This window comes from Stegodyphus dumicola, chromosome 1 (genome assembly GCF_044657685.1).
Source record: "Stegodyphus dumicola isolate Sdum_Otavi_A_Nest chromosome 1, ASM4465768v1".
Taxonomy (NCBI): domain Eukaryota; kingdom Metazoa; phylum Arthropoda; class Arachnida; order Araneae; family Eresidae; genus Stegodyphus; species Stegodyphus dumicola.
Window position 1 is genome coordinate 202,444,561 of NC_140768.1, and position 15,981 is coordinate 202,460,541.

Genomic DNA, 15,981 nt, shown 5'->3' on the forward strand with positions numbered 1-15,981 from the left:
AGATTTAGATTACACTTCTCCCATGATTTTAGTGGAAGTAGCAAGAAGAGATCCCAGACCTTGCATCGATTATAGAAAACCGAATAAGTTGACTAAAACACAATTCTTCCCCTTGCCTAATATCAAACAACAAGTGGAAACTCTAGCAGCCATAAAAATATATACCATATTTGAGGGCATATAAGACGCACTTTTTTTTCCTAAATTTAGTCTCGAAAAAGTTAACTGCGCCTCATACGTGAAGGACACAGGTTAACTTTCAATACTGAATGCTATTTTTAGCCCAGATAAAGATCTAGACACACATAACTTTTTCTACATCTGCCATAATTATTTTGCGCATGCGTGAAATGTCTGTCGCCAAAAAGCGCCAAAGCTCGAAGCAGACGTCAAAGTTCGAACATGTTGTGTAGAGAATTTGTCTGATAGCGTTATAAAAACTAGGTGAATGATTTTCTGATTTATGGAAATCTTAATTTTATTTGATTCTGAATTATTTATTTTAATGCTTTAATTTTGGGGAAAAACAGATGCTTCTGGGAATATTATTTAATTTAAAAGAATATTATTTATTTTTCTTTTATTTGCAATTTTTGTACAAGCTTTGATTCATTGTGAAAAGAAGCAGGGAAAGGGAGGCAATTTTGCCAAGTCATGATTTCGCGCACTTTGTCCTTTAGAATGTTCTAGAAGAAATTTCATTGTGCAGTTGACCTTAGGACAGGAAATACGTGACAGAAGGGTCAGAGGTTGCCACTTGACTTTCGATGTAAGTCATTCAGGTTTTGCCGATTGAGGGTCCGGTTGTTGGCTAAGTGAAGAAGGGCGCGCATGCGCGATCACCCTTATTTCCGCATTTAGGGGTTGAAAACGCAAATTTTGCCCAAATTAAGGGGGCGATAATTGAAGCCATAGTGGGAGCCCGCGTTTGTGAAGGAGAGGAAGAAAATTCGAGTTTGAATCACTTTTTCGTGCGAGACTTGCTTGCGGAACTTAATTTGGACGTTACTCTTGAAACTTGTTTGAAAGCGATAGAAACGATGGAATTTACGAAGAGAGATGCTCCCCGGCCACGTTTTGACTAAGAGGCGAGATACTTTACTCACTTACTCTTCTTACTCTTGGAATCACTTACTGGGTGGACTTGCTTACTTTTGGGCTAAGAGTGTAACTTCGAGCTTGCTCTTGGGATGAGAGAGAAAAGGCGAGCTGTAATTGCCTAGAGAGACGTTTCAGGCCTGGAGCTGCAAACATGCTCGCCTGCCGCGTTCTGGTTAAAAGGCGAAATTGAACCGGGCGAGTGACTTAAGACCAGGCGGACAGCCGTGCTGGGTAGCAGTGCTCCTGTTTCTGTTTTCCAGGGTAAAAATAGCTTCGTCGTTATGAAACCAGTTACCTGCGTGTGTGTTTCGCCAATAGTGCCAGGACAGGACGATGTCTTCTGAAACTTCCATTTGTGACCGTAAAAATCAGCCCCGCCGACGTCAACGCTTATTAGGATATGAGTCCTCCACTTCAAGATGTCCTTACAAGATAAGTTCTATTTTTTGTGTTTGAACTTTAAGTAAGGTTTCAACGACTTCCTTGGAATGTAAAATAACAACGTCGAATCTTAAATTAATTCTCAGGCTTTCAATTATTTCCCTTTCCCCTTCTAAATTACCGAGACAAACCTTAAGGTTTTTATATGAATTAGGATGTAATAATTTAAGTTGTTTGTGTAATCTTCCTTAGAACAGATGTGAATTGCAAATAATATGTTTTCCTTAACCTCTTAGAAATCATAGAACGGGTACCCGTTAAATTAAAGAGTCATGTAATAGATTTGCAAATCATGAATTTAAAAGTAACAAAAAAAATGACAAATTGAAGAATTCACCTGTGTCTAAAATAAGTAAATTGAAACTAACAAAAATAAGAAGTTTGACTCCCTGATTAGGATAAGATTAATTTTTAATTGTGAGGAATTTGAATAAACTGGTATTTAATCTGGAAACCTATTACTTATGTTTTCTTTATATCCTCTATGTGTTTTTCTTATATATATATATATTGATTTTACATGTTATTTATTCGATCCTCTCACGGCGCGGTCCCGGATGCATTTTCACAACGCAATGCATTAAAAATTCACTTATACGATCACTAAAAGTTTGGTAATTAGCAAACTCTTAAGAGTTTAGTTTCTCAGTTGATATATAGTTAGTTGCGGTTTCACCTGTCTGTTTCTGCATTAGTTTCCTCTCTAAGAGGAAGTAGTAACACTGCATTGGTACCCATGATTTTTACGGCAAAGTATAGAAACAGAACATGTAGTAGCTATTTAACAAACAGGTTCGACGATCACATTACGTCTATGGAGCCTTTTCTTCTTTACATAGACTTTCTTTGACTTAGCCGACACACGCGTCGGTATCGGTGCTACTCTGTATAAACGTGTCGGTATTGGTGCTTAAAATTATTTGTTTAAAAAAAATACCCCAGAAAATATGACTACAGAGAACAAGAGATTAAGCTATACAATTCAGTATAAACTAGGAGTGTTAAACTATGCCAAAGTGCATAAAAACAGAGCAGCAGCAAGGCATTTTGGTCCACCACCTAGCAAAACAATGATACGTACTTGGCGACTGCAGGAAGATCAACTGAAGACTGCTAAAAAACAAAATCATAACCTTCGATGCCCAGCTCCATCTTGGCCTGAAATTGAAAATGCCGTAAAAATATGGGTGATAGGTAAGAAGAAATCTGGGATAAGTGTTTCAACCAAAATGATAATCAATGAGGGCAAAGGATTTGCAGGAAAACATGGCAATCAGAACTTTTCAGGGTCTGATGGCTGGTGCTACAGGTCCATGAAAAGGCAAGGCTTATCAATGCGCACAAAAACAACTACTGCACAGAAAATTCCAGCAGATTATGAAGAAAAAATACTAGCATTTCATAGGTTTGTTATAAATGCACGCAAGAAAACTTCTTTTGAGCTCGGTCAAATAGGAAATATAGATGAAATTCCACTCACATTTGATGTACCATCCAACAAGACTGTGAGTATTAAAGGATCTAAATCAACAACCATAAAAACCACAGGTCATGAAAAAAGTCGATATACGGTAGTTCTAACATGTTGTGCTGATGGCACAAAACTACCGCCGTTTTTCATATTCAAAAGAAAAACTCATTCGAAAGAAAAACTTCCAATGGGTGTAATTGCTCAAGTTCATCCAAAAGGCTGGATGGATGAAGATGAAATGAAACTGTAATTACAGAAAGTATGGGCGAGGCGACCTGGTGGACTCTTAAGAAAACCCTTTCTTTTGGTTTTGGATCAGTTTAACGCCCATAGAACTGAAACCATAAATAAAGCGAGAGAATAAAAACCCAGATAGCTGTCATTCCTGGTGAACTGACTAGCCAATTGCAGCCTTTAGATGTATCAGTGAATAAACCATTTAAGGAAAAAGTGCGAGAACGATGGAACAAGTGGATAGGAGAGCCACATCATACCCTAACACCCTCAGGTAGAATGAAGCGGCCCTCTATTTCACAAGTGTGCGAGTGAGTAAAAAGATCTTGGGAGGACGTAAAGCCTGAAGTAATTGTTAAGTCCTTTAAGATGTGCAGAATCAGTAATGCTCTTGATGGAACAGAAGAAGACACATTATTCGAAGAAGGTGATACTCGCGATGACGAAAACAGTAGTGTTGACGATATTCTCGTTTTCGATGATGATGAAAGTGAAAAGGATTTTTATGGTTTTGAAAGTGATCTAAGTCTAATTTCATGATAGAAAACGTTTTCCTTGAATCTGTGTGTTTTGTTGTTTCTGCTTTATTTTGTATTATGTTCGATTGCTTGCCGTTCATTCACTTATTCATTATTGAAATTTACATATCATGTTCAAAATAGCTTGCCGTTTGTTAATTTTCCTTAATAAAAATATGATTGGTAATTGCATGGAATGATTGTTTATTTGGCCTTTATGAAATGCGAGAACTAAAAGAAACTACATTTTAAGTTATTGTGGTACCACGCTATCGCGCGGACTATTAAAACTTTTTTTCCTTGTGTGTGGCCTTCTAAATAAGGGTGCGTCTTATATGCCGTCAAATATGGTATCTATTTTGGATTTAAAGAAAGGATACTGGCAAATACTCTTAACAAATAAATGCCCTGATATTAGCCACTTCTGTTACAAGTTTGGGCACAGTTAGACCTCTATGTATGTCTTTCAGACTTAAAAATGCACAATTTTCATTTAGTAAAATGATGGTCAGAATTCTTCACGGTGTTCTTTGCTGTTCTGTATTTAGATGATGTGGCAATTTTTTCAAACACATGAGAAGAACATCTACGTCACCTGAATGCTGTTTTGACAAAAATAAATGACACTGGTTTAACTATTAAGCCTATAAAGTGTAAACTTGCTCAAGATAAAGTTTCTAAGACATATTGTAAGTTGAGGTAACAGAATGCCACATGAAGTCAAAGTAAAAGCTATTCTTGATTTTCCTGTGCCATCCACAAAAAGTAAAGTAAGAGCATTTTTAGGATGAGTGGAATATTATAATCATTACATTCCCATGTTCTCATCTATAGCAGCACCTTTAACAGAAACTTTGAAAGGAAACTTTTGAACAGAAAGAGAAAAAAAAATTGGACAGAAGATTGCACAAAAGCATTTGAAGAGCTAAAGGGAAAAACTGTTGTAAAAGCCTACATGCACCTTATTTCAATAAGGAGTTTATTTTGCAAACTGATACTTCAAACTCTGATATGGGTGTTATTTTAGCTCAGAAAGATGAATGAGACAATGAACATCCAGTATTATACCTCAGTAAGAAGTTTACAGAAACTGGAAAAAGGTACACTACCACAGAAAAGGAATGCCCCACCATATCTGCAATAAAGAAATTGCAATGCATTCAGATGGACATACTAAATTCCTCATCATGACTGATCATAATCCCCAAAAATAATGCAAGTCTAAATCCTTGATTTATGAGATGAGCACTGGTATTACAATCCTATTAATTACACTGTCATTCATCAAAGCGGAAAAACTATAAAAATGTTGATGCATTAAGTTGTACTCCCTAGCCTGAATTTTAAATAGAAAATTATTTTATTCCTTCCTCTCTTTCGGACTGTATGTTATTATGTTATATATTGTATTTCAATTATGTATATGCTACTGTGTTATTTTGAAAGAAGAAATTATAAACTTTAATTTATAAAAATATCAATTAAAGTTTATCTGGAGGAGGCAGAGATTGTAATAATTTCTTAGTTAACAAATATATATATACACTGTCCTTGACACTGGAGCAGAAACGGCATATTTTTGTATTGCATAACTTTTGATGAGCAATGTCAAAAAATGTTTGAAAAATTATTCTGGATGACTACCTTTTTGTAGATGAGCGTAAAATTTATCAAGAAACAAAATGCAATAGTGAGCTGGAGTGTGATATTGTAACAGATCGAATTGTATTAAATTATCCATCTCTACAAACTGAGAATAAAATCTATATTTTACTAAGAAGCTCATCATTTAGTTCATTAAATGCTGCAAAAAAAAAAAACGTTACAGGATTAATTTATGATCAAGGGATCAATAACCAAATATTCACCAACAAGTGATTGGCATAATTAATATTTCACTGCTTATAAAAAAATATATATTACTAAAACTGATAATCAGTTGTTTATTGGTATTTTGCTATGTTGTAACAGTAAGAAAAAAGTAATATAAATACAGCACACTGCATTAACCATGCAAGAAAGATATCGCCAAGATCCTTGACGTTTTTCATGCCATCACTGTTTTTGACTCAATTGGTTTAGCAATCAAGCTATGGCACCAAAGTTCAAAAGTTCTATACTAGGCATAGCAGCATCAGTCAAGAACAATGACCTTCAGAGGCACTCTCTATTGGCAAACATCGGCATTAATATTTAGCAGAGTAGCCCAGCAGCAACTAATTCAAAACAATTACAGATGGCACCATAAGGTCTAAAAAGAACGCACAGGGACAATACCATGCAATGCCTCCATGTTAGGGTGTTTATGTTTGAGGTCATCCGCTGTGACACTGGTGTGCTAGTTAGGTGACTCCATTGTAGTGACTGGTGCTGGATACATTTTGTTTAAGTTGCATGTTAACTGCATATGGATCTAAAATACATTTATTATAAATCTGCAAGAAGTTCTGTTAACAAAACAACAACAATTTGTAATCAGTATTAAATGCATAGAAGCAATTACTTAGAAAGCAAGTACAGTTACTGTCCTCATTATGTGAGGATCTTGCTAGTGGCAAGTATCTCCATTTGAGAGTTTTACAGCATTCTGTATACTTGCTCTGCCTGGGACATTTCTCAAGACTGAATTACTCATACTTTTCTAATTTTTGGTTGTATTTTACATCTTCTGATTCACAACAGTTGAAGACAAATCAGAGAGCTGCAAAATCATTGGTTAATCAGCCCCCTGAAATCAAGAGGCTTTGTTTACGGAAACAGAGCAAATCACTAAAATCTGAAATTAGTAATGAAGTTATGGCTTTTGTAATGTCAAGTAGAAGCATTACTGAAGACATTATTGCTTCTGTAAGGTAAGATGATGTCATCTCACACCTGGTAACAGCTTGAAGATTGCGACTTGTAACCGAAATGCACACATGAATTTCTTATCTTTGTGTGGTCTGCCACACAAATAAGGAGAAAAATACACTAATATTATTTAATATATATTTTAAATCAAAAATATTTTTAAATACATGAATTTTTTATGCAACAAGTGAGATATAAAAAGAGTATAACTCAAAACAAAATTAAAAAAAAAAAAAAAAAATAGAAATAATGCAAAATTAGAATTAGAATCCAGAAAAAAAAATGAATATTTTTGAGTGAAGTGCTTTAAGTATAAGGCAGTTTTATGCCAAATATTAAAAAATTGCATCAATACACCAATGGTAGCCATTACATTAATTAAAATCTAATTTTTGTGTAATTAAAATCTGTTGTTTTGTTTCTAAATACAGTCAAAAGTCTTTAATCCTTTTGACTGTATTTAGAAACAAATCACTGACTGTAATTAAAATCTGTGGTTTTGTTTCTAAATACAGTCAAAAGTCTTTAATCCTTTTGACTGCATTTAGAAACAATCAAATAGTTTTCTGGTTGCAATTTTCTATTTTTGGACTATGCGTAATGTATGCTTTACGCATGCCCACGTTGAAACAAATTTTTAATAAAGTAAACAAATAAATATTTTTTGTAAATTTTGATACCCTTTACATTATAATTGCTCTTTATTTCATAAATTATATTTTCATATTTTTAATTTTATTACTACTTGTTTCTTGTTTCTAATTAGATTATTACTTGTTTCTAAATACAGTCAAAAGGATTAAAGACTTTTGACTGTATTTAGAAACAAGTAAACATTCTGGATTATGGACTTAGCTTAAGCTAAGCTAAGTCCATAATCCAGAATGATCTATAATCTGGACCTCAAAGCTACAAACTTTCTGCGCATGCATAAACGCATAAGGCATTTACGCATGCTCGTTTTTAATGTATAACGGATGGCTTAAGCTAAACTAAAATTATCTAGTTATATAAACACTAAAAAGATAAAATTGTTGGACCTGGAAAAATCATTAAAACTGACGAAAGTCTATCGCTGAACTTAACAATGTAGACAGAATTTTACCAAAACCGTGAACTTTCGAAGGCATCTTCAGGAAAATGAGTAAATGTTTCCTTGTTTAACGTCCAGACAGAGGTGGCACAACTCAAACAGAAATGAAACACAATCCTATAAATGAACGAAGCACTGCAATTCTAATTGCTCTCATCAGAAAGAAGAACTTTTAAACATTTCATTGTGAATAATATAAATAATGGGTTTACTTCAGCAAAGAACCCTTTGGCAACAGTACATGTTTAGTTGCAAAGTCCACCAACAGTAATGGTTTTACCAACACATGTTCGAGTTTTGAAATAAAACATGATACAGTCAAAATTCTTTAATCCAGATGTCCATAATCCGAAATGATCTATAATCCGGACCTCAAAGCTACAAACTTTCTTCGCATGTGTTTAAAACCTTTACACATGCGCATTTAATGCATTACGGACGGTGTAAGCTAAGCTAAAATTATCTAATTATCTATTTCAGTTAATGTTGCAGATTGCGTTGTTCCTTAATCTTCGAATTGGATCTGGCTTATTATTTTTTGCAGACTGTTAGAGCTATTTTATAAAAAGTAAGCTTGAACTTTCAATTATGGTAAAAAGTTTCCAGTTCTGGAGCTGCCAAAGGATCTACAAAGCAAAAGAATGTTTCGATGTCCAATTAAACAAAAAGTGGAATTGCTGCAAAAAATGGATAAAGGCATGAAGAAAGTGACAGAGAGGTGATCTGTGTCTCTAGCCATTCTGAAATCTGTTTATCAATTTCACACTTCACAATTTCAGGTACAGGGGGGGGGCGTAGCGGTGCGCAATGAACTGGAAGTTGATCTGTCAGCACTATCCTCATCTTCAGGGCAGATGTTTTTTTTTTTATTCGGCTTATAATTCCTCACTAAATGAAGTGTTTCATCTTGATGTACTCCGATATAATTTAAATCAATTTCCTCGTCATTATAAATATCACAAATACACATCAAATAGTTTTCTGGTTGCAATTTTCTATTTTTGGACTATGCATAATGTATGCTTTACACATGCGCGCGTTGAAAGAAATGTTTAATAAAGTAAACAAATAAATATTAGGCTTTTTTTTTGTAAATTTTGATACCCTTTACATTATAATTGCTCTTTATTTCATAAATTACATTTTCATATTTTTTATTTTACCATTTCTGCATGCCATCTTACCAGATTTAAACCGATGATCTATAATCCGGAAAAACCGATAATCTGGAATCGCCGAAGACCCGACGAGTCCGGATTAAAAACTTTTGACTGTATTTGTTTATAATTGTAAAATTAAATACACCAAAAAAATAATAAAACATAAATCTAATAAACCTTTTTATTTTTCAAAACTTCTGTTTATATTTTTAATCTGACTTAAATTATTTACATGCATCACAAATTTCATCTTGAAGTTCTGAAAAAAGTTCCCGATTTTTTTTAGCATTTAACACATGAAAATTCCTGTCAAATTGTAGGAAACCAAAATAAAAATGCATAAAGATAAATAAAAAGAAACAGTATAACCCAATAAAAGATGATCTTCACTTCACTAGTTTCAGGAACAAATGAAACAATATCAAATTTTAATTTCCAAAAAGCGATTACACTAGTTCTTCTACACATTCCACATTCACGAGAAATGGCAGCAATTCGCAGAATTTTCAGTTAGCCTTCCCAGTGGTCAATTACAAATGGAAGGCAATTTGTTATTACAATTTAGCATGATATAAGAAATGAAAATAATAAATTATAAGTGTTTCCAATGGTAACACATGACTTAACTCTAGAATAATTACTCCTTTTAACTGAAGAAGATGGATTTAATGTCTGATAGTCTTGAAATCAATAGAATTTTATTCAAAATTCTATGTTAAACTAAAGTTACTCTTTTTCCTAATTTTAAATACTTACTTTACATTAATAAGTGGTCCAATTTCAGAACATATCTCTTTTAGCTGGTCTTCTGTTGTGTCTAATGGAAGATTACCAACTATTTATAAAAAAAAAAAAATAAATAAAATAAACCTCATTAATATCAGAATTTAGATTGTTAACTACATTATAGAAAATTTTATGAATTATTTTCAACAACAAAGAATCATACAAGTGTGAAAGCAGGGCAAAAATAGACATAACATCAGTTTGTAAATGAAATCAAATTAACAGTGATGATGCAATATTTTTAGCTACAAAAGCAGTGTTTGTTATTAAATTCAAATATAATTAATCATTATTATTATATGACTTGTTTTTTTTCTTCTTAAAATCATCTATAATTGTATTCTTCTGTTTTGCAATATTAAGAGCAAACTTTTATCACATTAGAAACAAAATGCAACAGCTATGCAGTATGCAATTAAAAACATTCCATTAGTATTAAAATCTAATCATGGGTCAATAGCAGCAAAATTCAGAGACTAGGTAATCTTATAGGCTGTTCTTATAATGTAAAAATGAAGGACTCTAAACTAAATATAATAATTAGTAGTTTGACTTATACACAGATACACTAACATACAATAGAAGGAAAAAAACTTGAATTACTAAAATAAAAATGGACTTTCTTTAAATGCCTAGAACTGTTCTTCATGTATGATGCATAAAATCCATGGTAATAATGATACAACTGTCATTGCAGTTGCAGTTATCCTCTTTTTAATAGTAGCTGTCCATTACGTTTCTTATAATAGAGTAAAACAGACTAATCTCATTAAATACTTTGCAAAAAATTTTCATACATGTATGTCATAATACAATGCACATTTAATCAGAATAATTTCAAATAATTTAGCATAGAACATAATCATTTAAATAAGCAGGTGTACATATACCTACTTCTTTCATTGCATGTTCGGATTTTATGGACCACTAGAACTCATATTAGACATTGTAAGTATTGAGAGGTCATGTAGGCTATTATCACATGGTGTCGGTCAATACCAGCACCTCTGGGACTAATGATGCATGCTCTATAACAGTGGTCTCAAATCTTTTTTAGTCCTATGCACCCCTTTCATCATTGCCAGATGTTCACCCCCCTTCCTTTTTACAAAACACGAAAAATACAAATACATTTCTTTAATGTTAGAATATTTTTAATGCATTTTATAAATTAAAAAAGAGAAAGTATACAAAAAGTTAATGAATACCAGAACTTGAATAAAAGTAATTTTTTTTTAATCCATAAATCAAAATTAAATACTTAAACAGGTAAATAAAAGGCTGACTGCATTCCAACACCCTTGAAACTATAAAATTCTCCTCAAAGGGAGTTCTCAACCCTGGTTGAGAACCCCTGCTCTATAACAATAGAATTCAGTATTATTATAGTACCACCAAGACAGGATTGGCAGTTAGTGACGCTGACATGAGGTCATGAGGTGGGTTCTAGATATATTTAACATGAACTTGATGTTGGCATTTTCATATAGCATATGTATTAATAGGACAAACACTTTATTATAACAAGAACAAAACAAATAGTTTACATAAAGTTGTAACAGAATATTCCACTGGTATACAGCATGCAACATCCATTATCGTAACATTCTCTTCTATAATCTTGACCCAGTGTCACGTGAGAGAGGGGTGAAAAAGCGCGTCTTTCAGCTAAAATGTGCATGTGTGGTGTTCATCACTTCATCACAGCATGGATGTTTATAAATACATAGTGTCCGTACAGAATGAAGGCATTCAAAATATATGGTGCGTTGAAAGTCCTTTCAAGTGGTTTGATGGTGAGGGGAAGAAGGGTGGGGGACACATGTACCCTTTCCCTGATTTGCTTTCCTTTAGAATTGGTGTGGAACTGGGCAAAGTTGTACTATCACCTAAATGGCACTACTCACCCAATGACAAACACTATCTTTTGCTCTTGCCACATTAAAGTTTGTGGCCTTAACTGTGGTAAGACAAGTAAGATGAACCATATTACTGCCTTAGCTCAGTTTTTCTGTCTTTCAAAATAAGAATACTTTAAAGGACTGTACAAATTTCTTTTACACAGCTTAAATTTGATATAACATAATATTCATTGTTATTTCAACATTCAAATATTTAAATTGCAAAATTTTTATTCAAATTGAACAAAGTGAAAGCTGTCATGCTCTCTCTCTCTCTCTCTCTTTTTCATTAAACTGTGTTTTGCAATCTACAGTTCACTAAAGTCATAAAGTTCCTTGTGTCCAGTCAACAATTATTAATAATTTCTAAAATAATGAATTTAAGGTATACAGAGTACAGTATTTAAAGATTGAACTGGATTACTTTATTAGGATCAGTGCTGTACAGAGAATGGTACTGTTATCAGAACCAGATTCAGAAATGTACATATGCATGGATGTATGTGTTCATGTATACATGTATATATTTGTATGTACGAATGTGTGCGTATACATATACACATATATAGACATACATACATATATTTCTGAATCCGGTCCCAATAACAGAACAGTACCAAGAGAATTTATAGGCTCTGATACTGTTTGTAGAACTGGACCTTAAATATGGTGCAAGAAAACTAATTTAATAATAACCAATACTTTCTGATAAAAATTATGCACTCCCTTCTCTGTGGTGTAAATCATTTTATTAGACACACTGTACTATGAAAGCAAATTTTTAAAAAAATTTTCCCCTTAAATGGAAAACAATAAAATGTATAGAAAGTACAAAGACACTTTTTATAGTGAAATATACAAAATACCTCTAAAATTCCCTTCTATACACAAACATAAATAATCACATAATAAACTTTATTATACATATATATGATTCATAAATAATTTTAAGGACTTTTATGGATTTTTAAGAGCTGTCAATGAAAAAATTATGGACCTTCAGCAAAACAAAAATTTAATTATCTATGCAATTGCCTTCAATCTTATACCATTCTAAAAATACAACAAGAACACATAGAATGCCTTATTATTAAACACAATTTAATATGTAACATAACTATAAAAAGAAGTTTGAAAACACCGCTATGATAGCTTGGTAGTAGGGAAGCCGAATGTCATAGTCTTGGACCTTGGCATTCGGGAAAAGGTATGCATGTTTATAAGCATAAAGTATCTTTGTTCTATGGGCAAACAGAATACCATTGAGTTGAAAATCTTCTCAAGAGGTTAGGGAAAGAGTGATCAGAGATCCATGGGTCCATCCTTTGAGACATTCTCCTTCAAAACTGGAATAGAACTTCCCTTTCTCACAGGTATAAATTGGTCATCACCTCAGTAACATTTTCAGTGATGAGATTGTTAAATGACTTACGAGTTTAGGCCATTCCCAACAAATGCATTAAGTTGCAAGTGTCTGGCCATTTTCAATAACAAGGGTTTTAAAATAAGTCTCTACATTTTTTTAAAGTAGATAACATTAAATTGCAAATATATTTTTTAACACCTTCACTTACTAGGCAAAACATTATGGCCATCAACACATTTTTCAATGAACTCGTCTGGATGACGTGAAGGGCATGTGATTAAGTGGGAATGGTACTTAACCACTGCTGGAGAAGGTAAGGAAGCATTGTTGCACTTACTTTTGCAAGTGATAGGAAAGGCTGCTGATCTAAGCAACTTCATAGAGGACAGATTGTAATGGCCCGAAGACTTGGTACAAGTATTTCTGAAACTGCACGACTGGTAGACTGTTCACAATCTGCCATTATTAGTATTTATCCAAAGTGAATAAATGACAGTGAAACCAGCAGTAGATGCCAAGGTGTTAGATGTTCACATGTCAACAAAGAAAAAAGACATTGGAGACTGTCTCTCTTGGTACAGCAAAGTCGCGCAAGACAGCGACTCGGTCGACATCCGAATACTGCATTGGCCCAATACAATGTGGGTACAAGTATTTTGGAACACACAGTTCAGTAGACACTAATAGATATGGGGCTGAGCAGAAGACATTTCACTCGCGTTCCTCTCTTGATCAAGCATCTTCTCAACTAAGCATCTTCTCAACTCAATACACTGGGCCTGGGAACATCAAGACTGGACTATAGGTAAGTGAAAGATAGTTGCCTGGTCAAGCATGATTTCTCATTCATCCCGTCGAAGCCATGTCAGGGTACACCGTCTTCCAGGCGAACAGTAAAGCACACAAATGTTAACAAACAGCACACAAACCATTAAAAAAAAAAAACCTTTGAGCATAAAGTAAAATTTGAAAGCTTTCAGATTTTTTAAAAACATTTTTTAGTATTTTTTCTAACAGGGTCTATCATCGTAACCTCCGCTATACAGTACTGCTGATGTATCACGAGATTAGCAAGATTAGCTACTAAAGACATGTTCCACTAAATTTTGTCTCACTTCCATCACATGAACGATATCAAGCCTTTACATTGGTTTAGTTATTTATTATACTTGTGTCTATTTCATGCACATGATTAAAACTCATCCAAGTGCTGAATAAATGAATTCCCTGATATCTTAAAGTCCCAATCACATTATGCTTCGACTACAAGAAACGATGTCGAAAAGGATAATTCTCAGAACCCGCACAGTTACAGGAAACCCACATAGCTAGGTTACCATTTTCAGTTACTTCAAAGACTTGAATGTCAAAAAGTAATCGATTATCATGCAGATTGGGATCAAGCAATTCTTCAGAAGCAGAACTTTCATCTGATTGGTTGGTTCTACGCGGGACAGAGGTGTAGCAGAAACATTTTCGGCGAAGTTTAAAAAATCACGCGTAGCCAGTGCATCGTTCCTGTAGCTACGTGGGACTTCGCTTCCAACAGGGCTCTTTTTTCTATGAATCCTCACGTTTTAACCAGTCCTACCAGAACCTCGTTTCTCAGAAAAGTCCCGTCCGTATTACTAGATGTGATAATCTCTTGAGGCTTATCCAGGGCCAGCACTATCTTCATCTGTCCTAAATTCTGCTATCAAGCTCTCGCTAAATTCTAAAAATTTTGCCTTCCCTAAACTTTAAAGAGTTTGCCATCCCTTAATTTTATTGCTCTGCACACCACTAAATTCTAAAAATTTTGCCTTCCCTAAATTCTGCCACCCTGTATGGCCGCATCAGCTCTGGTGCAGGTCTTGAGCTTATTGGAATAACAAATAAGTTGTTTTCAATTTAAACAGCCCCAAATGTACTATTTTTTCCTATGAGAATAATTTACGAAATCTACTTTTCACATACAGAAAGAATTTTTTTTTTTAAACTTCTCAACACACTCTGCATAAAGTTAGCTGAAACCTGTAATCATTGCATAGTATAACGTCAACATAACTATTCTAATTCAATTAATAATATTCAAAAATGCTTTAGAGTCCTGCATGAGTCCTATCTCAGACTGCTATGTGTTGACAGTCATGGGGTGATGAAAGCAGAAAACAATAAATAATAATTTGGCAGATTATAGACGGGGATGTAAATTATCCCACAGATGTAAAACCAACAATGTTTCGACGTAGAATGTTTCTGTATGAAATGTATGATGTATGCCATGCAAGCCAAATTATTTAACAAACATACTTAACCTAATAAATGACTGTTTCTTCAGTATGGAGGTACTTTATTGGTAAAAGTATAGCTTAGGGTACCCCTTGGTGAAACTTGGTGGCACTGCACATGGATACCGATTTTGTGCAATTGTTTTACTTGTTATTTTGGCTTGCGAAGCGGTGATTTTTGCGCCAAAAGTCGCCACTATACAAAGCCAAAACAACCAGACAAAACAATTGCACAAACTCGGTATCCATGTACACATCGACTTATTTTCACTTATAAAAAAAAATCCCCGTATTGCACAAAAATGGCATTGTGCACTCTTTTAACTTTATCCATGTACACGTCGACCTATTTTTACTTTTAAAAAAAATCCCAGAATTGCACAAACTTGTATTGCACACTCCCTTTACTTTGCCCATGTACACATCGATATATTTTCACTTAAAAAGTCAAAGGGACACCCAATTCTACAATATAGGCAAACAAAAAATACATAATCTCAATAAAATACATTTTAAACCAAACAATAAAATAACATAAAAATGGAAAAACATGTCATACATTTAAGCACTACTAAAAGCAAATATTCACTTACCATGATTTTTGAGTTCTCTTCATACACCCAGAGCCACGTAAAAATCAAAATATCAATCACACTAAAACGACTTTTTTCAAACCAGGACGCCTATTCTATGATCACTGGATCTGTCTACAACTTGAGCGAACAATATTGACTCAAAAGAACCGGTATGGACAGCCATTCCAACTTATCGGAGAAAGCCATTCTGTGGT

General features: G+C 33.8%; 1 protein-coding gene across 1 annotated transcript in view; it reads right to left on the reverse strand.

Annotated features, from left to right (window-relative positions):
• The window catches only part of LOC118202352 (uncharacterized), a 108,245-nt gene that overhangs the window by 79,188 nt on the left and 13,076 nt on the right, over nt 1–15,981 (reverse strand). The window contains exon 2 of the mRNA XM_085824840.1: nt 9,625–9,703. Coding sequence (XP_085680966.1) covers nt 9,625–9,703 — 79 coding nt within the window. The remainder of the gene's footprint in view (nt 1–9,624; nt 9,704–15,981) is intronic.